Source organism: Lissotriton helveticus, chromosome 6 (genome assembly GCF_964261635.1).
Source record: "Lissotriton helveticus chromosome 6, aLisHel1.1, whole genome shotgun sequence".
NCBI classification, from domain to species: domain Eukaryota; kingdom Metazoa; phylum Chordata; class Amphibia; order Caudata; family Salamandridae; genus Lissotriton; species Lissotriton helveticus.
In genome coordinates this window covers 1644544848-1644570598 of record NC_136067.1, presented here as the reverse complement: position 1 = coordinate 1644570598, position 25751 = coordinate 1644544848, and the positions used below count along the sequence as shown (strand labels likewise).

Genomic DNA, 25751 nt, shown 5'->3' with positions numbered 1-25751 from the left:
GATCCTGCTGGGATCCAATAAGTATGTTGATGGGGCCCCTCAGGGTGGAAGTGTGACCAGGCAACTCCTATATTTATATGCTAATGCACTTAACACCTTTACAGGTCCTTTTTCTCTACCCGTTTGCTTGAAAGGTCTTGAGAAGGTGGTACGTGCATTAACATGTCAACAGGCTGTAGGGGAGGCACATGGGCTCAATAGCCTAGAGGGCAATCAGGCTGGTCTTTCAGACCCTTTTATTGGCTGTTTGTCCTGTTTAATGGGCTGATGTTTACTGTTGGTTCCCCTGATATTATCGAAGCACTGCCTGCACTAAAAACAAATGCATGCAGTCTTGCATACCTTTTTAAACATTTATACAGCATGTCTTTCAAAACTGTCCTAATTTGCAAATGTGGGCCACTTTTTTTAGCTATCTCCTTTGTTAATGGGGGACCATTTGCTACCCAGTTTGAACCTGAAGGTGCATGTATTGCTAAAGTAACAAGCATTGTCAAAGTCAATAGGTTTCAACATTGCAAGATGTACTGGCTTTATCAGTGTTTTATTAGACATGTTGCAAAGCAGTGCAAGCCTAAACTAAAGAACAAAAATGCTAGGATGCAGCCAGCGCTGACCCCATCATAGCACTTATTTTCTCTCTAAGCCATTTTGCATTGCAGCCCGCACGCAGTGACTAAGACAACTAGCTCTCGGGAATGCGAATGCTATTTAGCTTTGTTTAATGTTTTTGTGCCAGGCAGGAGGTTGGAGGGGCAGGGGTAATCATGGTGGTTGGGAGGCATCAACATAAGGGAGGGAAACAGCCTTTCCCATGCTTGCCTTTATCACCCATGCCATTACCATGTATATGCTTTTACCATGCATATGCTTTTACCATGCAAGGTAAGTGCAGTTAGAATTTATTTTTAATTGAGTTGTTTGGGGGGTCTCCCTCCCCCAAAAAATAAATATTATAGCTAGATATGCAAGGGGTTAACTTACCCTGACTATACTTACCTTGCATGGTAAAGGCACATGCATGGTAAAGGTATGAGTGGTAAAGGCATGCGGTGTAATGTCATCCATTCTATAGCAGACATGGGATGTAGGGAGGGTGGAGAAAGCAACACAAGGGAGGTGCAGACTCACTTGCATAGTGATTTATCACATCTTCAATGCAAGTGACCTTCACTGTAGTGCACAGAGAACCTTCATTGCCACGAACAGGGAAAATAAAATAGAGGGAAGATTTGTTGGGACACATGTTTTATTTTTTTTATAAAGTATTTTATTGATTTCCCAACCCATACAACATATACTTGGCAACCCACTTATTCCCCTCTCCGTCCCCCCACTCTTCCCTCCCTCCGAGGTCACTAGCATCACAAATAATTCACTAGACACATTTCCATCCTTTCCAAATCTTCTCTAATTCCTTTGGACACCATCTCCTATTACAAGATTGTTCTTTTCCTGCGTGTAACTTATATCCACATCCCTTTCCCAGTCTTTTATCCATGGGGCTACAGGGGACACCGATTTACATTCTATTTCTCTAGATTAATTAGTGTGCGTTGGTAGGAGGTTACGTCCTATTACATTTAAATCCCTAACAGGACAAATGGGGCACTCATTAAATATCCTGACTTTGGTTGTGTCTCTAGTCTATGTGACATTTCGCTCCAGAACGCATTCAGAGCCGGGAAATCCCAAAGTATATGTAGGAAAGGCAGAGAAGCTTCTCATTTCTTAATAAGGAATACAATGAAATCTGGGCACTTTCATAACCTATGTCTTACCCCATTTGTCCTTCCACTGTATTGCTACTGTTTTCCTTATTACGAAATGGGTAACCAGAAATGCATTTACATATGATGAAGTTGCTAGAAATTTGCTTGTCAGAATCGGATGCTTCTCTGCCTTTTCGAGTGGGTTCATACCATCTATGTATTGAAATATTTCCCTGCAATAATTGTGTTGTTTTCTACACTGTACCGAACTGTACGTTCTCATGAATTTGTAACTCGTCATGTAATATGGTTTAGCATGTATGTATGATTTCAAGCATCTATACCTCGGAGGCTACTATATAGACTGGTAATGGGTCCTGCACATTTCTTTTGAGACTGGTCTGTCCAATTTTGTATTCTTTCCAAATTTGATAACGTTTTTAGACACTTGAATGCGTTTCCTTTTAGAAGGTTGTCCCTTTCCATTTAGTTTTGTGTCGGCTCTTAGACGCATGGAAGTTTTCACCTCTTATAGATCATCCACTTATTCCTCCTTCCGTCATCTGATCGTATCACAGATCTGAGCAGTAGTGTCCCGTATACTTCCAGTTGTCCACTTTAAAAAAGTTTTGATGTCGATCTCTACACACATGGATGCTGTTCCTTTAAAGAGGCTGTCCATCTATCCTCCAGCTGCCACGTGAATACATCACTTGTCGGAGCTGAAGCGACAAGCGCACTTCCTTTAATCACTACCCGGAGCTTCCTTTTGACTGTTGTTTATGTTTTTTCCTACTTTTGAAAAGATAAAGAATCTTTCTGAAAGTCTAGTTTGGAGTTGGTTTGTGAGTATTAAAAATATAAAAAGAAATAAGTCTAGAGATGGAGTACCCATATGTAGGCACTATTTTATGGTTTTTCCTACAGAAAATTTGCCACACATCAGTCTTTTTTTTTTCATTCTCATGTTATTGCCCAGATGTGGTGGGATGATCAGGGCAACCCCCAATTGTCTGTGCATACATATCCTTCCCCTAGGCCTTCATATCTACCTAGCTGCTGGTGTTGGTATTGGAGACAATATTGAAATTGAAAGGTTGTGACCGGTAGCATGATGTAACCATGGATTATTCAATCAGTGGATGGTGTTTCTGCCACAGTGAAAGGTAATTGGTCCAGTTTTTTCAATGAGAAACATGGTATATTTTGCATCCCTACGTGCCATTGTTAACTGTCTTTCTTTTAGATCGTACGTTGAAAACAGATTCGCACTGTTGATATAGCACCATGGCACATAGCCAGAACGTAATGTTTGTAATGTCCAGCTCAGTATCACTATTGACCTTAATTCTGACTGTCCATGTTGTAAGATAGACATGTCTTGCTGTATTATGTCAAATGTGGAAGACACTATGTTGCCCAGTGAATAAATTCCGGATGATAATGTGGTCATACCATTGTCAACCACAGCCAAAGACTTTTCGAAATTAAACCTATCAATCTCGCACAATCTCTTAGCAGCTTCCTGTTGAGAAATTTTCCACAGCTCGTTGTATATTCCATACAAAAAGCGCTTTTGACGTGGGTTTTGGGGAACCAGCAAAAAATCCCTGAGATCCATGTCATCAGAAAGAAGGGACATGTGTTGCTTCACCTGAGAGAGTGTTGAGATCTTTAGCCAATCTAGGCATAACTTCCCAACACTTTATGACGTGACCACCCAAGTGTTGTCTTTACATATCATTGATCAGGCCTATTGATCCTAAACCCTTTGGTGTTACCCAGGAATCTAGATTGACACCCGTTTGTGTCCACAAGCCAAACCAACCAACCCTTCCAGTAGGGGTCTGATGAATTGAAAGAACCATTACGCATCATGGTATCTAGTGTATCCTCACTGAAGTGTGTAAAGTGCTGATAATTCTCAAAACTTGAGAAGGCGGGAGTACGTGGTGCATTCAAATCCTTTGTTTTTGCAAAATCAGACATGATGTTTGTTGCACTATCTTGTTCAGGAAAATCATTTGATGTAGTATGAGGCATGCTTTAAATAACACCTCCATTCCCTGAACCTGCCAATGTCTTATCCCCCAGATAGACTTTGTGTCTATTGGGTCTTTCCAAAAATCGAAACCCTGTATCGACAGTTGGGAAATAAAGGAAGCAGAGTATATCCGCTTGGTGTTTGTTAGCATATTTTTCTTTGCAGGTGTAGATGCAAGCCTATAATAATACAAGGATGGTTCTGATGTTTCAAGACCTGAAAAATAAGCAAACTTCTGTGCAAAAGTCATTGAACTACCTTTCGACGGTTTTGGGCAGTGTTCTCATTGTGTGTAATTATAAACAGTGCGTGGGATACTAGCTTTATGTAAAAAATGGTGACCATAATGCTGGTAACAGAACATGTCTCCAAAATTACGTGTACCATCGTAGAATTCATTATTAGAAAATGCAGCTGATTGCTCTAAATCTGAAAGCAAATTGTGCACAGTTTCAATGTCCCAATCATCAGAGAAATTACTAGAGGTGATGATGTCATTTAAAGAAATTTTGAACAAATAAGGAATTTTAAAAAGTTCAGTAGGACCATATACATCATACGATACCCACATGACCTACTGTTGAGAATCGGCCACATAGTGTGGTTTAATCAGATCAATTGAGACAAACCTTTTGTCTCAGCAGCCAGCAAGAGGCGGAAGATGGACAATTCTGGTTCCTTTGACGGCTAGGACAAGTACAAGTAAGATGGCCCAAATTATTTTTTGTCCACAATTTTCTCTCCGATTAGGTCCCCAATTTCCAGGACCCAGGCAGGTCTTACTGTCACCATTTTCACATCCCCAGTGGCAGTGTGTTTTACTTGGAGGTTGCTTTGTAAAGTCTGTATTCTTTTAGGTCCCTTAAAACATCCAAATGATCATTGAGGTCAAATGGTGTTTCAGCCGCCACTGTGCTGACACTATCGAGGTTGGTTACCCACATCCTTACCCCAAATAAGAGCTCATAAGGTGTACGACCCCTCAGGGATTTTCTTGGCATGTTGTTAAGTGCCCTCTGGACCCCACATAGGTGATTGACCCAACTGCTACCTAAGCCTGATACCCTTGCTGTTAAGGATTGCTTTAAGTCACAGTTTTTCCTCTTAACTACCAATTTCCCTCAGGATGATAGGTGGAGGCGTACCGCAAGGTCACACCCAAGCTTCCCATGGCTTCTTGGTAAGCTCGAGACCTAAAAGACGAGCCCTGGTTGGAATGTAGTGTGCTAATTGCGTATGTGCCGATAAAGACTTGCAAATCCTTTAAAACAGTTCGACCGTCAGCCGAGCGCTGGGGCAAAACCCAAAGGAATCTAGAGCATGAATTTATTCCAAAAAAGATGTACTTGTAAGCCCCGTCTGATTCTAAGTAGCCGCAGTGATCCAAATAGGCACATGCGAGAGGTTTGTCTGAGATCAATAAAGGTGTTTGTGTTGGACGTGCTATGTTAGAGCCCTTCATTAGTGTGCAGATGTCACATTTGAGGACAAAGTCCTTGGTCTGCTTAGTAAGACCTGGCCACCAATAGGGCTGCTTTAGTAGTGAAACGGTAGCAGAGATCCCTGCATGTGTTGAACCCAGACCCTCATGTGCAGCTAGTATTAATCCCACTCTTCGATCAGTGTTTGGTATTACTCTATCCCTCACACCTGGAATTTGGGCAGACAGAATCTTTTGTGCATCTAAGTTGTAAGAGTACTTGAGTGGAAAGCCTTTCGGCAGGCCTGAGCTGTTGTGTGTAGCATTGACAGCTATAACATTTGCATCATCTATCCTCGTGCTAGAGCGAGTTATTGCAGCAACAGTAGCAGTACGAACTGTTGCCTTGGCGGCTACATCCGCCCTTGAATCCCCTTCAACGTGAACAGCAGCACGTTGATGACTTAATGTATGAATAACATGAGCCTACGGCAAGAACTCTTTCAGCTTCGCCACTTGTTCCCAGAGCATCTTGTGCTTTACTGTGCAACCTTTTGACTCTGCAAATCCATTCTGATGCCAAAAATGTGTAACTATTCGTTATAGGACTGGCCAAAGTAAAATGAATCACACACTAGGAATGTGGGGAATTCATGATCCATATTTTGTAGTGCCAGTATCAGGGCTTTTAGTTCTGACAGATGAGCCTTACAGACTCCTAGAGACTGTGTGTGTGTTTTTCTAGGAAGAAACTTTGCTCCCTTCCATGCACAGCTCCACCTGGTAGCTGCAGCCCCTGACCCTCGCTGGTCTACTACTTCGAGGCCCTTCCTGGTGATCTAGTGGCAAGCTTCTCTTTCCTCTGTCTCTCCGCTTCTGCCTTTAATTTTCTTTCTGTTTTTATCTAATTTCCTTTTCGTCCTTTTCTCGCTATTCCCCTGTCACTACTCACCCCCCACGGCTCTGCCCTCTCCAGCACAGCTTTTCCGTCTCCCAGCTGTCCAGCCCTCTCCCTCATGCTACTTAATGGCGGCTGCTGCGTGGTGAGAGGGAGTAATACCAATGACCTTGTCAGTGCTCCTTTCCATGCACGGCTCTGTCTGGTAGCTTCTGCCCCTGACCCTCGCTGGTCCACTAGTTCAAGGCCCTCCCTGGTGTTCTAGTGGGGAGCTTCTCTACTCTGCTGCTGCACTGCCCTCTGTCTCTCTGCTTCTGCCTTTAATGATCTTTCTAATTTTCTCTCATTTTTTTCCTTATTTTTTCCTTTTTGATCATCTTAATTTTTCATCTTTTTCTGCCTTTCTGTCACTTTCTTTCTCATTCTACACTTTGCACTTTCGTGCCATTTCTGGCCGTTCCCCTGACCGCCCCCCACGGCCCTTCCCCCCTCCAGCATTGCCATCCCAGTTGTTCAGCACTCCCCCTCATGCTCCTTAATGGTGGCCGTGCCACTAGCCCGCCAAAGGTGTGCCAAAGTCAAGCCTGCCTGCACCCGCCCGTGCCTGGACCGCGACAAGCGCCATGGACCCTGGTTCTCGGACCATCCACCGCTATGACGCAAGCACCCTCCACGCCCTCAACACCGGACGCCGTTTGCCTGCCACCAGGCATCGCTGAAGGACACCCATGGCCCTTTATCCTGCCAGAACTGCAGCTGCACCTTCGCCTGCCACAACACACCAGCCCCAACCACCACATGACCAACAAACACCGGACCCGACTGCCTCAACTGCATTGTGCTCAACACACACTCCCTCCACAAACATGCCATGGAGATCTGGGACCTGCTTGACTCCGTCGACCCTGACATCGTCTTCCTCATGGAAACCTGAATGAACTCCACCTCCGCACCGGACATCCCCACCCCATCCCAGAAGGCTACAGAATCATTCACAAGGACAGCATCAACAAACCGGGGGAGGCATTGCCATTGTACACAAAACCACCCCCAGTTTCACCACCCACGCGGACGACTACTTGACCAACATGGAGCACCTCTACTTGCAGGTCCAGACCGACTCGAACACCACCCTCCACAACACCCTCATCTACAGACCCCCTGGACCCACCCCACCCTTCAGCGACTCCATCATTGACTTCATCGCACCCCACGCTCTCGCCTCCACGGATTACATCCTCCTCAGCATCTTCAACATCCACCTGGACAGCTCCAATGACAAAAACACTCTGTCCCTGCTGGAGAACCACGCTACTGTTGGACTCAAACAACGGGTCACCTCCCCAAACCACTCAGCAGGACCCACGCTCCATCCCATCTTCTCCGCCAGCGACAACATCACCTTCAGCCACACCACTGAGCTCCTGTGGACCAAACACTGCTGCACCCACTTCTCCTTCACCAAACCCACCATACACCACCATGCCCACCGCTACCCATGCAGACGTTGCAACAAGGTCACCGAAGAGCTCACCACCCCCTCAGCAAAACCTCTCCACCGACATCCACCGAAGCTAATACCGCAGCACACAACATCCACCGATTGATCTCCAACTGCGTCAACACTCTGGCCCCCCTGAAGAAAGCCCCAAATGAGCTACACCTCAAGAAAGCCAGCTGGTTCTCTCCTTCCCTTCATAGGCCCAAACGCACCTGTAGACAGCTCAAGAAGAGATGGAGGAGCAGCAAGACCCCGTAAGACCACTCAGCCTTCAAGACTGCGCTCTCTGCACATCACCACATTATATGGACAATAAAGAAAGCGGCCCTACAAAAAAGAATCAACGCCAATGCACTTAACAGAAAAAACTTTTCTCTGTAGTCAAAGAATTTGACAGACCCAGCACAGAGACAGCAGACATCCCACCCTCCTAAGACCTCTGCAACAACCTCGGCACCTACTTCCACCACAAGATTAAGGAGATATACGACAGCCTCGAAAACCAAGACTCTCCCACCACACCCACAGCCACCGTACCCAGAACACCGGACCCCAACAGATCCTACTCAGCTGGACTCCCCTCCCCGCTAACGACACCCTCAAGATCATGGAGAGCAACCACTCCGGCGCATCCTCGGACACCAGCCTGTACCACATCTTCAACAGAGCCAGCACCACCATCACCCCCGAATCTGCCGCACCATCAACTCTGCCACTTTCCCGGAAGACTGGTAGCACACAGAGATTAACCCCTTGCTGAAGACACCCTCTGCTGACCCGACGGACCTCAAGAACTTCAGACCCATCTCTCTTCTCCCCTTCCCAGCCAAGGTCAGTGAGAAGGCCATCAACGCCCAACTTTCTGAATTCATTGAAGCGAACCACATCCTGGAACTCTCTCAATCTGACTTCCAAAGCAACCACAGCACCGAGACAGCCCTCCTCGCCACCACAGACGACATCCACACCTCTTCGCCCAAGGTAAAACGGCAGCCCTCATCCTCCTGGACCTCTTGACCACCTTCAATACCAACTCAAACCGCACCCTATGCACAACTCTGGCAACTGCGACAAAGCCCTGGAATGGATCCACTCCTTTCTCACCAGCCGAACACAGAGAGTCAGACTACCACCATTCCACTCGGAACCCACAAAGATGAGCTGAGGAGTATCTCAGGGCTCCTCCCTGAGCCCCACTCGCTTCAACATCTACATAGCCCCGCTCGCAGCCATCATTAGGAACCACTGACTCAACATAATCTCTAAACCGACGACACCCAGCTGATTTTCTCCCTCACCAATAAACCCACAGTCGAAAAGAACAACTTCCACAACGGGTTGAAGACTGTCGCCACCTGGATGAAGAACAGCTGCCTCAAGCTAAACTCAGAGAAGACTGAAGTCCTCATTATAGACTCCACCCCCTCCGCCTGGGACGACTCCTGGTGGCCCGCAGCACTTGGAACCCTTTCTACACCCACTGACCATGCACGAAACCTTGGCACCAATCTTGGACTCCTCGCTCACCATGAACCACCAGGTAAGCACAGTCTCATCATTTTACTTCCACATGTCACGCCTGCTCCGAAAGATTTTTAAGTGGATCCCCACTGAGTCCAGACACATGGTCAGCCACACACTCATCAGCAGCAGAATAGACTATGGCAACGCACTATATGCCAGCATCACACAGAAACTTCTCAAGAAACTGAAGAATATTCAGAACGCCTCTGCTAGACTCATCCTCAACATGCCTCGCCACAGCCACATCACCAGCCACCTGAGAGTCCTCCACTGGCTCCCAGTCAACAAAAGAATCACTTTCAAGCTCCTCATTCACACCTACAAATCCCTACATGACGTGAGACCTGCATACCTCAACCACTGCCTCACATTCCACGCACCCACCAGAAACCTCCGCACCGCCCATCTGGCCCTGGCTTCCGTCCAACGTATCCGCAAGACCACAGCCCGAGAAAGATCCTTCTCCTACCTCTCAGCAAAGACCTGGAACACCCTGCCTCTCCACCTCAGGCAATCACTGTCACTGCTTCAATTCAGGAAGGACTGTCACTGCTTCAATTCAGGAAGGACGTCTCTTTGACTGAACCACAACACATCTCCCCACCCACAGCGCCATCATTACAGGTGAGTAGTTGTGCTTTACAAGCCACCTGATTGATTGAAGTGCACCAATGTATGAGTCACTAGGAAAACCACGGGAAATAACCATGTCCACAAAAAACATAATCCTCCTTTGTTGTAGCTCGAATAAAGTAATTCTGGAATGTCTAACCTTTCGAAGGCGACACTATCGTGTTAAACTAAATTAGAGGCAGAACAAGAAATGATAGGCTCTCTTGCAGAATGCGCTGAGGGGCCCTTGAGTTTCCCACAACTCAGATGTATTTACTCGCCTTGTGATGAATGGGGCCCCTGGAAAGGTTAATATGTTGAAAAACTAGAGGAGGAAACTGGTAATTGTATTACTAAAATTTGGGGTTAGACAACGCTAGTGGGGATAGTTCGAGTGCAGTGAATGTTATTGTCACCACGCAGCATATTCCTTGATAAAATCAGTGCCAGCAGATTGAGGGTGGCGGGAATGCTATAATCGCTGTTCTGTAATAATGTACTATTCAAATCTAATGCCAGTGTTTGAAGATTGTGCCTTGCATTTTCCTTTGAGAATCTAAATGCTTTTTACAACGTTCTTAATACTTATTGCAAAATTGTATAAAGTCTGTTTATCCCCCCGAAAAAAATCAGTGCCAGCAGACAATGTAATCAGATTTACTAGCAAGGCACTGTGAAATAATCTCAGGCCCCGTCTTTGGTTACAGACAGCTGCTGCTCTAACTGATCCAGGAACTGGAGAATAAATCCCAGTTAGTCAGCTTTAGGAAGGCCTGTGCTTGTTTTGGAAGGTAGCAGTACATTTTGCATTGTTCAAGGTCTCCATAGAGAACTCTTCTTCTGCTCGATGTATTTAAAATGAGCTGTTGGAATGTAGTGTGGTCTGCTTGGCAGCTGCCACCACTGCTGTGACATCTACCGGTTTAGCCAAGAAACATCCTTTATTTTACCTAGCTGGCCCTAGGTTGCGGGCTAGGCAAGACTTGGGGTTCGAAGGTCTGTGCAAGGGGGCGTGGCACCAGGTAGTCAACCCGCCCCAACATTAGCGCTTATATAGCTCCTTACCTGGGCCCTTAAGCGCTGCTTAAAAGCAACAATAACGGAAATCTCGGGACGTCAAATGAATGAAATCACACAAACAGGCATAGATATTTTTATTTATTTATGTTCAGGGAGGAAATCCGCCCTCGCTCCGTCTTGCGCACATGCAGGGATTGAGGGGGAGGGAAGTGGGCTTCCCCTGAACAAGCCGCCAGTTATAGGGCTCTATGAGGTCTAGCCGTGGATGTAAGGCGGGGCGGTGGAGGGGCCTGTGCCCACGAAGGAGCGCGCGTGAAGGGGGCTGGGAGTTCGGAGGCGGTTGGGGGATGCTGAGGACCCGTGCACGCGCAGCAGCGGTTATGTGTTTAGATGCCTCAGCATCAGGGACGTTGGGCACGTGCCGAGCTGCCAGGCCAGCCCCAAACGCTCTGTGATCCCCCGGCCCAGGACATGACAGCCTGCTCCGCCAGGGTGGAGGGCAGGTCGGGGACCCAATCAAGACCCTCCGGTCAGAGCTGTAAAGCACAGTGGAAGGGCGCACATCACCTCCCTTTGTCTTAATAAAAAAAATCCTCTCCAGGAGCACACAAAGCCTTTGAGGCGGCTCCCCGCTCTCACACATCTGGTTTCATTTATTTCCATGTGGCTGCCCGTGCCTCGGATACCTGCGGGTTCAAAGGCCCCCGCGCCCCTGTCATGTGGCGGCCGTTGACCGGTGAAGCCCCTGCGTGCGTCTCCCGCAGACGGCGGCGGCCGGCGCTGCCCACGCCCGGGGCGGTGAGGGGTCTGCGGAGCGAGCCGCGACACCGGCGTTCCTCCTCCCCGGAGGCGGCTCTCTCCCCCGTGTTTCGCGCACACCCCCCATCCAATCCCGCTTCCTGTACGGTCTGAGGGAGGAGGCTGCCCCTCGAGCAGCCCAGGAGCGGGCACAGCCCGCGGACGCCGGAGAGGGCAGGCAGGGAATCCGCTAACGGACGCGCGGCGTCCCCGCAGCCGAGAGAGGGCGCACCCCACCCCCTGGATTGGCAGCATCCGCCGCTCTGAGGGGAGACTACCTCCCTGCCGGGAAGGCACGACACATCCTGGGGAGGAGGAGGGGCGCGGCGAGCCCCGAGGAGAGGGTCCTCGCACCCTCCCCCACAGAGCCCTGGATGGACGTGTAGCTGCTCCCCGTGCCCAGCGCCCGGCCGTTCCTTCCCTCCCCGGCCGCCTCCAGCAGGACAGCGCGGAAAATGGAGAGCGAGGTCTTCGCCCCGGTGCTGGAGCAGTTCATGCGCAGCCCGCTGGTGACCTGGGTGAGGCCGGGGTCTGGGGTGGCATGTTTTGGGGTGCGCTTTATGACTCGCGCAGTACATTATAGGGCATGTTTTGTCACGTGGGATTTTGGGGTTGATATATTTGGGTACAGGATTCTGTATAGGAATGGCAGAGTATGTTTTTGATTGCAGTGACATTTTCGTGCCCGCCTGATTCCGGGCTAGAATGCCTTCTTCCAATGGAGTATATTGTGGGCCACATCAAATCTCAGACTCCCTGTCAATTGAAGTGGGGTGCATGTTGTGTTTGATCATAGTCATTGGGGGGGAGGGGGGGGGGGTAATTTAGTGTATGTCACCGTATTGTGTACATTTTAGGACATGACATGTTTAAGTGGGTCCTATTTTAGTGTTCCCCCGTGCCCTGTGGTATATTTGGGGGCATGCCGCTGGAATACATGGAGTTCCCTTCATAGTGGATTATGTGTTGATGCTTCACTGGCCAGCATGTTTGATGCAATTCACGCTACAGTGGGGTATGTTTTGGGGACAGGCTGTTTTCAGTGCCATATATTATGGAGTCTACTAATCAAATGGGTTATGTTTATGTCATCACACCTGGTGCATTCGTAGGCATTTAGCAGTACAATGTGGAGTAAAGAGATACGCCTTTCTTAGTGGATTATCTTCTTGAGGTTCCTCGTCGGTTATAGTTTGTGGAGTGTTTTGTCACAGTGGACTTGTTGTTGGGCATGTTTCATTACCATGTTATGTTTTGTTCCAATTCACGTTTGCTGCATTCCTCCTAGTGGGGTGCATTTCAAGGCATTTCTCATCATAGCAGGGGCATTCATTTAATCACGGGATATTCGATTGCACTTCTCATTATAGCGACGTATTTTTTGTGAAATTTCTCATCACATCGATAATTATTCGGAGGCATATACAATCACAGTGGTAAATCAATAAAAATCTCATGCATATATCCATATGCCTCTGGTAAGGGTATATATATATATATATATATATATATATATATATATATATATATATATATATATATATATATATATATATATATATATATATATCGCGAGCATGCATACACACATCGCGAGGTTGTCATATTGTAACAATGTTGTGTTTATGCATTTTTCTGGATTGTTTATACTTTGGGATGTGGGTCATATCTTTGGGGTGTTATTAGATTAAATTGGATAGATTTCAGCGAATGTTTTGCTTTCGACTGCAGGCAGGAAGAACATCTTTGGCTTGTTTCCAGTGCCAGAATACATTTGGAGCATGTTCAGTCAGTCACAGCAGGGTTATGTTTTTTGAGCCATGTTTGGATACAATGGATTTTTTTTTATTTCTTCCAGCGGGCACGGTAGATGGAATCCTTTCCAGGCGCTTGCCGGCGTCTCATTGTGGGTCACGCGTGTACAAGTGGGGTTTATTTTGGGACATGTTTAATCACGCTGGTATTAATTTGGACTGATCTCTGAACCAATGGCTTTTGTGTTGAAGTCATTGTGTCCTTAATGGAATTATATTTTACGCGTGCGGTTTGAAGAGGCCAGATTACGTATGAAGCACTCAAAGGTGACATATTGTCAGTCCGTATTTGCAATTTGGTCATGGGTATTTAGATCATGGCTACGTTTTGGGATGTATTTTCTTTCTTGAGTTATAGACAGGAGAATGTACACTGAGTGAACATTCCTGGCACTGCCGTCATATTTGTGGGTAGGGACTAAGTCACAAGGGGTCATAGTTGGAGGGACACTTGTTCATAGCTGTCTTCTATTTTTGACATCTTTGGTCATACCTCGATTAGTTTAGAGGACATTTATGGCACAGCGCGTTAACATTTTGGGGCATCAGTGTGGTGTCAAATTGGGAGCTTGTCTCCGTACATGTATGCTCTGTTTGAGGCCAGTGCATGGTGGCTGTTGTGAGCTTAAGGGGCACTGCTATTGATAGTGCAGCAGGTGCAGTGGCACCGGTGTCGCAGGTCTGTAGAGCCCATTTCACTCTATTGAAAGCTGCTGTTACTACCAAACCGGGGGGAAGTGGGGTGACCAATTTTCCTTGGCTGTCGCCCTTGCTACGCGCGCGCCTGTCCAGTTTTGCCATTTGGTGACGGTGGGTTTTCTTCCTGTCGTCCTACAGGTGAAGACCCTGGGGGTCCTGCCCCGTGGTGGACAAACAATTCTGGACGAGTACGTGGCCCTTGTAGATGGCATCTTCCTGAGCGAGGTGATGCTGGAGATGTAAGTGCACCTCTTGTCTTTGGGTGTTTTGGGTTTGGAGGGCACAGCACGGGCGCTGCCTGTCATGCCCTTGCCAGGGGTGGGGGCTGGTTGCCCGCATTACCACAGGACGCGGGTGCGATGGCACAGCATCGGGGCCGCCTGCTCTCGGTCAGCGTGGGTCAAGGCCGTCAGGACACCCCCTGGAAACACCGTTACACCTGCCAAAAAGTGCCGGGGAGGAGGGGCGCCGTCCTGCCCTGCCATTGGCATGGTTGGAGGGCGAGGGAGGGCCCGTAGGAAGGAAACACTGGGGACATTGTAACATTTCTGGCTGGAAAGAGAGGTTCGCCTTCCAAGGAGCGGAGTGGCGGCGGCACCGCTTTCTTAGTGGCAGGCGGGAGTGAAGGGTGGCATTTGGATGTGAGGGCAATATGTGGAAAAGTACACCAGGACTCCGAAACCAGAGATATTTTGGGATACAGCAACAGGCACTTTCTAACTCCCTATTAAGTCATAACGAAGCATTGAACTACACCGAAGTAGGCTGTTTTTCTCAGAGAATGGTCTCTTTGGTTATTGCACACCTATCGGTATCAAGCGGAGGTCTGTTCCGTGCGAACGATGGTGGCTGTCCGTGCCCTGGAATTCAAGAGCCCACAGCGCATGCTGTGAACACGTGTCTCATAAACGCGCCTTTGTTCTGCTGCCTTAAGCCGCACAGTGTCCCTGTAACAGGTCTGCCTGCTGAGAGTGACCGCCGTGCCCCCCGCTGCGCACACACGCCGCCTTCCACCGGGCACCCACTGCTGTGGAGGGGAGACCCCTCATTAGCGCTTAACGCCGCGTTGATTGCATTCAGCGTCTGTCACACACGGGCACGTCAGGAGTCAGGGCCTGGTGGAAGTGAACTTCAGACATGTCTGTATTGTTGTATCGTGTGCTGTTCACACTAATCCTTTGAAGTGTGAGGGGCACAGACTACACTCGCTCATAAGCTCGCATGTTCAGTGTCTGTTGCAGGTCTTTGGAGCATAAAAAAAGTGAGGCTTTCAAAAGGGGCATGGCCTATGTAATCATGGGTGTGGCTTCAACAGGTAAACGTACTTTTTTGTGCTTACCATAGTGTGCCACGAAAACTATTTTGGTGCTACGCTGAGCTTTCTACTATTCTATTTCGGCCAGAAATATAACACAGCAACTGACATACACCTAAACCAGGGCCACTGGAATTATGCTGCGGGGGATGACCAAATAATGCGGCATGGGTACTAAATTATGCAGCAGGAAAAGGCAATTTATGTGGCATAATGCGGTACCATTAGTGTTCGTAGTAGTACCTCATTATTTTAGAATTTTTTACTCAATCTGGGCAAAGATTTCACCTCATTAGTACCACTTTTGTATTGTATTGTAATTGCATTTAAATATCGATTACTACACCTGACGAGGTGTCGAAGCGCTTCTTCCGCAAGTAGCACGCTACTCCGGAACCCGTAAAGGATTAGTGGTGAATTAGTATAGTGAAATATGAAATTAATTTGAGTGGTAGATATGTTAGTCAGTTATTTGGATTGAGAAGGATACTGGAGGGATAGAAGAGGGGAAAAAGGTTTGCATTTATATAGCGCTTGCTACCCCGGATGGGGTGTTGAATCGCTTATTCGGCGAGTAGCATGGTACTCCGAAACCCATAAAGGATTAGTGGTGAACTAGTATAATGAAATATGAAAGTAATTTGAGTGGTGGATATGTTAGTCAGTTATTTGGATTGAGAAGGATAGTGGAGGGATAGAAGAGGGAAAAAGGTTTGCATTTATATAGCGCTTGCTAACCCTGTCTTTGATACTCCAAACACAGAAAGAAGCCAAAGTGAGGTGACCAGTCAACCTTTGTTAAGAGCCTTCCGGTGTACGACAACCAGGGCTCGAGTCAGGGGTACACGCGGGGGGATGGCGTCCCCCCCCCCTCTTTTCACAGGGTGGACGCCGTTCCCCCTGCCAAGAAGCTGGGCCCCACAGAAATAAGCTGAACATGTCCCGGTGTAATTTTCAGTACATCGGGACACGTTGAGCACGTGATGTCATGGGGTCATTTGCATATTGTCAGTCCCCCCACTTCTTTTTATAGGACTTGTGCCCTGACGACAACACATGTCACTGTGCTTTAAGTAACTTTTGATCCATTTGAGCAGGAAACTGTTCTTTTGTTGAAATATGCCTACTGTGCAGCAGATTGCGGGTTATGTGGTAAATGCAGGAAATCCATAATTATACAGAAAACAAAGCAGCTGCAAAATCACATAGTTTCAGTGGTCCTGCCTAAAACCAGCCAGGTGTAGAAAATGCAGAAGCCGCAAAATTGCATAATTCAAGTGGTCCTGCCTAAAACCAGCCAGGACTATTGGCTTTGCCAATGGTTGTTAGCTGTCTAAGATAAATGGTAACAACAAAGATTTTGCTGTTAATAATTAATACTGAAAATGTTTTAGTTCGGAAACTGACACTACAAATTGACCATTGCTGAGGCTTGTAGAGTGAGTGGTGGTCTTCAAAGTGTCTCTATCACTCATGTTATGTTTGCTCTGTTAGATATGCGCACCCTTTTTCTGTCTATTTCCCCATCTACTTATCCACACATCTTACACCTCATCTCTTTCCTATTCAGCACTCTATTTTCACTCTCTCCTGAATTCACGTATTGCATCTGTTATACTTCACCAACCCTAAATGCACAACACAGCCACTCACCTGTGAGCACTGCACTTTCTTTTACTTTCACTGTGTTGATATTTTGACACCTGTGTGCCTCCTTCATACACCAAATCCTGCACAGAATCACAATTGAAATTGGAATATGTGATGATTGCTCTGTGCACTCAACACAGAGGCCAAGCATTGCATGCCTATGTATTCTGAACACCTTTCTGACCCACTGAAAGGCACTATATGGAACTCGCACTGCCTGCAGCCTCAACTCCAGAGCTCTTAATCTTGGCCCATTATAAACACAATTTAATAAGGTCGCGGTAGCTCCTCCTAAGCCAAGTGGTCACGATGAGTTGAACCAGATGGCTATTATACTGCCGTCTGACCTACCCGCCTCCATACAGCCGTATGGAGGCAGGTAGGTCAGACGTCAGTGTCCGGGTCACCTAACAGTGTCCCTCAATGTGCCCGGGACCCTCCATTTCACCTAAGGAGCATTACTCTGCCTCTCTCGAGGTGGAATTGTTGGGGGGCACCCATCTAGGGGTACACCGGTAAACACTGAGAGGCCATCCTTTATTAGGAAGGAGACCCGTAACCCCAGAGAGGGGCATAAACAGACTTTGTCTTGGCCCTGACGAAGTGCCGCCCGATGCTTGGACTCTCAAGGCACAAAAGATGTTGACCACATTTGACTAGTAGCTACCCTAGTACTTGATGACCGCATGGTAGCACCACTGTTTTTACTTAGTCCTGGTACCCTTTTTTCTATAAAATAGTGTCTTAGGATACCAGAGCCTATTTTAGTCACCATTCACTCACCACACTTATTCAATTCCCTCACTTGCACTCGTCCATATGGCGTTCTCAGATCAAAAGATCTCCGATAAAGAAGCCCCCAGGCCTGTCAGGCATTGCAGCGCCGGCCTGACGAGGAGCACCCATTGATGAAGCATGACACCCTAATAGGTGTGTGAGGGCACTAAGATCTGATTTTCAGATCTTTCTGCGACACATATAATAGCCATCTGGTTCAACTCTTCTTGACCACTTTGCTTAGGAGGAACTACCCCGACCTTGATAAATAGTGAGCCGTTTCCTGGGAGGAGCTAGGGTGTGGGACCTCATTTAAATATCTTGCTCTTCCCTCTTTTCCTTTAGAGACCATTATAAACAACTGCAGTTGACTCAGTTCAAAGTATGCACTATATAAGATTAATTATGCTACATGACAAAAATACAGAAATACAACATCCTAGAAATAGTAAACACTCTTAGGGAATGCAAGATTAGGTAAAACATGTCAACTATAACCTGTAACTAAATCACTGAAATGGATTACATTAACATGTTTTATATTAATTACCCAGAAATCGATCAGTGTTTTTACCTATAAGTCAGGAGCATAAATATAGGCCCAATAGGTATCAATTTCAATTTCTGTTTTTCATTACTACCTGCTCTGAGACCCCAAAGAACTAATTTAAAGCACTGGAAGTGTGTGTCCTGAGTGTGATAGGCTGGTTGTTGAATTGTTCACAGAGTTGAATATTTAAGTTCAGGATTGAATAGCTAGCTTTTCGGTCAACTGTATGCTATCATTGTACAAGTGTTATTCCTTTTATGAAGGTAATTGTTAATTGGGTGTACTATATAGGTTCAGAGCTGGACATCTTTTTGGGGCGACCCAGTGTTGTGACACTGCAGTGGAGATCACCTCTTTGAGTGTAATTCTTCATTGAGTTCAGGGTTCGGATTCAGGCTGGTCAGTTTGTGGGTTGACTCAATGCTCTTATAAGAAAGGCATGATTTAGCAGCCTGTTTGTTAACTACACTTGTTGTCTTTGATTCAAATGTGCAAGAGTCACACCGATCTTAGGTGTAAATGCATACAAATTATTGATGTAGTTCACACTCGTATGTATGTGGTATTTCTGTAGCATGAACCTAGCCGAAAGACTATAAAGCACTGTATGGGTAACAAGTGTGATAGATGGGGGAGTTGGAGTGTGGACTGTTACTGCATCTTGATGTATTGTACTTTACAGTGGTGAATCTTCAGCTCTTTCCTAAATTGAAACAGTGCACAGCGGTTCAGTGGGACTTCTTTTCAGAGGGACCATCCATGTATCTAACCTCTGATTTAATCAGTCAATTTCAACACATACACATGAATGTACACATGAACCTCTCAGTGTAAATGAAAAGATTCTGTATTCCTATATTCCAATGAGACAATTTAGGATGGACAATAGTGCAGACGGCACAGCGATCAAAAAGTTGTGACTATATGAATTTTACAGACAGATACACAGGTAAATCATGGGTTGTCAAATGAAAACGGCAAAAGAAGTGAAACTTAATTTTTTTGATCTCTGTTTTGAATATTCAAACAACAGCACTAGATATATTGTAAACATTTCGATCAGATAGTGTCAATCTGCGGGTCTTATCAGGACATGAGCCATGTATGAGTCAACCTAGTTTGTCAACCATCATCAAGAGGGAAATGGCATCTGTCTCCAGAGCAGAGCATCATCAACGACGCATAACATATTGAGTCAAAAGGTCGGCTCATTCATCTCGCTACAAGTCTGAGTCTAACCACTCACAAGTTCAAGTTCAAGCGCTTTGCATTACATAACAGCCAGCAGATGCACTGTATCAAACAGTGAGTTGATGGACTTGAACTTGTGGAGTTATTAGCGTCAGCTGCCCTTTTGACTCAATATGCATACACCTTATTGTTGAGAACACTGTGTCAATTTTATTTTGTGTCATTGGGATATATTAATACAGTCTTTTCATTAACACAGAGGCTTTTGCGTACATTTATGTGCATGTGTTCAAATTGATTGATTAAGTCGTGCAGGTTAGATGCATGTACTGTACCTGCAAAAATAAATCTTGATTCCTTTTTGGGCATACTAGTTTGTCCTGTGCTTTTATACTACTTTCCTAAATTGGAGCATAGGGTTTAGCCAGTCCTGATGGATACAAGGATATTGTTCCAGATTCTAGGTGCATAGATAAGTCTATTTCCTTGTTTTATTTTTATTTTTTACACATCTTCGCCTCCAGTCTGATGGTGTCCTGGCTGTGGGTATGCCGAGAGCCACTGGAGAGGGTGAGCGTGTCAGCCAGGTAGGCAGGTGTGCCAGTTGTGATTGCTTTGTAGATGACGCACAGATTTGAAGTGTGGACTGGCAAAGTGAGCCAGTGGACTTCTGTCATAGTAGTAGTGATGTTGTCTAATTTCTTGAGGCCCTTAAACAGCCATGCTGCAGCATGTCGGTCACCTTTAAGAGGGGGCAGTGTGGTACATACGTAGCAGACCGTGGGGCGGGGGAACAAATACAACATCATTGGGTTGACTGAGGTGGATCCAGAGGTCGAAGTGAGTGGAAATAAATAGAGTTGCATTATTATTTTAATCACGAATATTTCCACTATTTACTACCTTTTTTTTTGTACCGCTTTCCTTTATGAAGCTGAGTCCAGACCTTGTGTTAGAATGTTATACTACTTTTTCAGTTACACTTTGACTTTTGGGGTGTGATGCATTGGTAATGTAGAGTGATACAAGGCATGGCAGCGACTGTAGATGAATGAAGGCTTTTTGCAAGTAGTGAAACTAGAGCGTAACACCATTGTTATTTAAGTGGTCAGACATTTTATAGGCGGCAGATTTCCCAAGGTATAATATGCAATATATGATAGAGTGCCAGTGGACAGGGAGGCAGGAGGGTAAAATGATTATCAATAAAGGGAGAAATTAGAGGCTGCATTAAAAAGACATGCATGGCCACAAATTTAGGGTGTGACAGAGACGCTTTGCGATAGAGCACCTTTAATGCGAGAGTTCATTGACATGGGCAAGTAGGACTATGAAGTAGAAAGACTGAAAGGTGATAGAAGTGTGTGCAAGGCAATATGTTTAGTAAACTAAGTTGCTCTCATTGTAGTGGCTAGCGATAAGTGTTGCAAAGGGTAGTCCTGGGGCAATAAAGGAGAAAGATACATTATAGAAGGCCTCATATTCAGAGTATAAATCAAGCATTGAAATAGTCCTCTTGTGGACAATGAAGCAAACCATGCTATGATGTGGCCATAGTCTTGTGCCATCTTCACATTTGTGATTTAATATGTTGGTTCATGAGTGCGGCGCCCTGATTAAAGTGACTGCATGTAATTCATTCAGCAGTTTTGCAACCCTTGCCTCTCACCTCCCTGAATGTTTAATTCTGTTGCTTAGTAACTCGGATTTCCAGGTGGAAGAATTGGGTTTATGACTCATGTATTGATCGCTTTCTCGGTTAGATCTCTCTGGCACTTTTGAACATGCCCTCATTTTTAGGTTTTGCCTGGCGAAAAGATGCGCTCTGCGCATCTTTTTCGCGCAGGCGAAAACCTGATGAGAACTGTAGTGGGGTTTGGGTCGGCCCTCGTCATTTATTGGCTGGCTCCATAAATGGAGCCTAGCCATTGGACGAGGGGCCTGTCCGTCAATGCCGGACCAGATTCGGGGGCGTTCCCGAGATTCTTTGGCTTTTGCCGACGTCACGCTACGTCAGCCGAAAGCCGATTCTCGGGAACGCCCCCGAATCTGGTAAGGCACTAGTGGCACCCCGAGCGCTCGGCCGCCTCCTACTACGGTGCAAACGCTGCCTCCCTGATTGCCGCCGCTGCCCGGGGCCGAGAATAACTTGAGGATCTCGCCGGGGCCGCGGAGAGCAAGAACGAAGGAGGCTGCCCTCCCATTGGCTGAGGCGGTCGAGCCCCCTCAGTGCCGCCGCGCTAGGAGTGGTTATTGAGCCGCCACGTCATCGCTGGAGCCGCGCTGCGATTGGCCGCAGCTTCGCCACCATCGGAGGCTCGCCCTGAGAGCGGCGCATCCATCGGGAAACTTCGCCGCCCGCCTGCCTGAGCTAGAGACGGGCCGCCGCGCTGCCCGCGGCGACCCGGAAGTGACTAGCCGGCCGGCCAATCCTAGCGCGGCCGGCCGGAAGTGCCCGCCCCCCCCCCCCAGCCCGGGGGAAGAAGGAAGACGGCAGCCCAGGAGGAGAAGAAGTATGGCGGGGCTCCCGTGGCCTGGAGGGAGCCCCGGGAGAAGCGGAGGACGTTGCCGGTCTCCCATGCTGAAGAGGGAGACCGGAGAAGTGCCCAGGAGATTGCCGCCATCGCAAGGAGCCCCCGCCAGGACGGCGGCCCAGGAGAAGAAGTATGGCGGTCCACGCGGGGCTCCAGTGGCCTGGAGGGAGCCCCGGGAGAAGCGGAGGACGTTGCCGGTCTCCCATGCCGAAGAGGGAGACCGGAGAAGTGCCCAGGAGATTGCCGCCGTCGCAAGGAGCCCCCACCAGAGTGCCCGGTAAGTTAAATGGGCTACCGAGCACAGCAGCACCACCACCAGAGGCTTGGGGCTCGGAGCCGCACCATGGTGGACCTGGGCGGCTGCCCCAGGAAACACCTCTGCGAGCCCCTGCTGCCCCCCGCCCTGCTCTGCTGGGCCCTGCTGCTGCTCTGCCAGCATTTGTATGGGCACAATACTCACATTCCGAGATAGCACACTTGGTAAGAGTACCAAGATGAGAAGAGCGTGGAGAAATCGGTCGGTCTGCTTAAGGGATTTGATCTATATATGGATGAAACAGAATCAAGTTGACTCATAGTTCAAGATTTAGGTTTCTTGTACAGGGAGTGCTTTATTTACTTCTTTATTTTAGTTAACATACTGTACATTTCTTCATAAATATACACTTGAAAACCTACAATAATATTTAAAATTTAAAATAATCAATCGATAACAGATCTAGTCGTCAACAACCCTCGTAATCACACTATGTATTTTCTCCTGTGTCTGCAAATCCCTCTCTCCTGATTGGTCACATTAACTTTGATCGTTGGGCATCTAAAAAGAATAAATTGCACATATTCTATCTCCTGTCACACAACCTACTCATCTAGTTTGCATACTTGAAAGCCACCCCAGAACCCTCAGTTTCACGAACTGGAATCAATCCCAGTGGGTACCAGGTACAATCATGTTGCTTCGACAGAGTGGGCCATTCAGAGCAGAGAACATGAAATAACTTCTCATGATTATATTTTTACAAGATGGTCAATGTTTGATGATGAGCCATAAAATAGCAACTTGTCTCATTTGCAATTTGCAGCATCCTCCAAGTTATACCCAAATCGCAAGACCCGATCAACCAAGGGTGTCTTACAACACCTAGTACTCCTTCACTGCTTGTTTGCCACCATGAGCCATAGTCTCTTTCAACTAGTAAACACGTAGGCGGCTATTGAGAATTTAATTGTATAAAGACAGGAGATGCTGCACCACCATTGTTGTACAAGAAGTGAGTCCCTTTTCAGATCGAATCAGGGCACAGCTGGTCTTGCGTTGCTTCTTTTCCAGTTCGGGGAGTACCCGTCCTGGCAGTTCAGGCTGGACTGTTCTTACTGATTTACATATAGCTGAGTCCAAAATGAAATGGCATGATGAGCAAAGAAGGAACGATAGATTGGGATGCAAGCATTCCTCCCATCATCTTTGGTGTGTTTATTTTTGGTTACTGGCATTAGTATTGTGCTCCCAAGGAATTACTTTTATGCATTTGGTCCTGTTTCCTAGTGGTAGATTAGATTAATAGGCGTTGGGTGTGATCAATAGTGGGGGTTGTGTAAGGTCATGAATATGGTTGGTGGGATGAGTAGATAGGATGGAGATGATTATGCACTGTAAGAGTGCAGGATATAGTCCCCAAAAGGGGGTGGTTGAAGGTTTTCAGCCAAGTTTACATTTTTATGCAGGGTGCCTCCGTGTGCCCCTGTTGCCTGCTTGTGCTGTGTGGGTGTGTGTGGAAGGCTCTGTGTGGTTGTGTGGAGGGCTCTGTGTGGCTGTGTGTGTGGGGGGCTCTGTGTGTGTTTGTGTGTGTCATTTGCGAGAGATAAAGCTAGAGGGATTGTAAATGACAATGCCATTTATTTATGTTAAAAAAAAACATAAATAAAAATAATGTCAAGAGCAATGCCAATAGCTCTAACTTTAACAAAGGCAAAACCATTGCATTGTAAATGCTTGTTATCCTTTGAAAGAGAAGGTTGGTAACAGAAATGCATGCTTATGTATCAGTAGCATAATTACATGATAGATGGATATATTATATGGCCCAGTAGAAACTGCAGGAGCAGCTGAACAGCAGTGAGAAGATTGTGCTTGTAGTCCCAAATGTATTAGAAATCTAATTTACCCTTTAGTAAGTGACAATAATCAAATGAAAATGCAGCATATCGAGACAGATGAGGTGTTGATATTTCTCTCTATTAAATATCCTTGGAAAATAAGACCACCCTGGGGTATGATTGAAGAAGGAATGTTACCGATCTGCTTGATGAAAGGAGGTTACCAGCAGCAGGATTCCATGTGGTGAGCTAGGTGCCATTGACCTGGGGAGTGGCAGTCAAGACAGTACTGCTACAGCTCCCATTCAGCAGATTGCTGCCGATCTGGTGGCTGCAAACTTTTAGACAAAATAAGTCAACCAGAGAGCGGGTTAAAAGCAGATAGGAAACCTTTCCCCCAGAAAGTGGGACAGTTATAGGACAAGATAGGACAGTGACTTACTAGATCAGTTGACCAAAAAGGAATGGGGGAAAACATGCACAGATGTAAAATACATTGCGAGCCACCCTAGGTTTAATCTGACAATCTTTCACTACCTTCGTCCCACATACCCACTCCCTCCAAATTGCATAAGGTATATGAAGACAGAGCGATCGACTTGTCCGGAGTACTGAGATTGGGGCGCCATGTTCTCACCCAGGGGCATGGATTTGTAGGGTGATATATGGAGATAGGTGGTGACATCACTGTGGTAGATCACCGGGGTACAAATAGAGGCAACAATGGGACATTGCTTACTGGCACTTTTCCCTACGCCTAAACACGCAAGATGGTGTGTAAGTTTAAGACACTGAGCTTTCTACTTGCAAAATGCAGCATAGCTAGCAAAATGAAATCTCCTATATGCCCCCAAAAAACAGATGGGAAAAAGAGTGCTGAGGAGACACGAATAAGAAAGGTCTCAAGGGATTAGAAAGTGGGAGAGGACCTACAGAGTCGGGCAGTTGTGTAAATGGAATAACAGAAATACCAGAGGAAGACAGTCAGTAAGGGGACCAAAGAGGTCAACTGTGAGGGGAAGAGCAGAATGGGGTCAGGATTAATAGCATAATCCGAGGGGTCTGCTGTGACCTAGCACAGTAGAACTACCCGTAACATATCGATTGTTGGTAGGAAAAAGGAAAAGAGGCAAGCAAGAGCGGAAAGTATGTTTACAAAACATTACCTAGAAACTATGCACAGGTGAAAAAATAACTGGACCATATACTAAAAACAATAAAAAAATCTATAATGCAGTCTCTTATGCTGTAAGATGAATTGATGTATGTTTGTTATGAAAAAAAAAGTAAGTTTAAAAGAAAAATCAATGAAAAATATTCGACCTATTATCTAGACACCAACACATATATCTTTAGTTACATTAGAATAAGTTAATGTAAAAAACATTGCCTTGAAAACAATTCCCCCTTCACCACCACATCTTCAAGAGCACCTCCTTCACCCCAGTTTGTGCTTGCCCAGAGTGGGTCTGAATCCACCGAGGTAGATTTCGCCTGCCATAAATCATGCTTTCAAACATTTAACTAGAAGGAATCATGGCTGTTGTTCTCTCGATCGTCCTATGCATTACACTTCTAATAGACCTTTCACTCTT

The 25751-nt window shown here is 46.5% G+C and overlaps 1 protein-coding gene across 4 annotated transcripts in view; it reads left to right on the top strand.

Annotated features, from left to right (window-relative positions):
• The first annotated feature begins 11840 nt into the window (after positions 1–11840).
• The window catches only part of CCDC88A (coiled-coil and HOOK domain protein 88A), an 822041-nt gene continuing 808130 nt past the window's right edge, over positions 11841–25751 (top strand). For all 4 annotated transcript variants that reach the window (XM_078649494.1, XM_078649496.1, XM_078649495.1 and 1 more), the window contains exons 1-2: positions 11841–12047; positions 14181–14281. In XM_078649494.1, the coding sequence (XP_078505620.1) occupies positions 11985–12047; positions 14181–14281 (164 nt within the window). In that variant the 5' untranslated portion in view covers positions 11841–11984. The remainder of the gene's footprint in view (positions 12048–14180; positions 14282–25751) is intronic.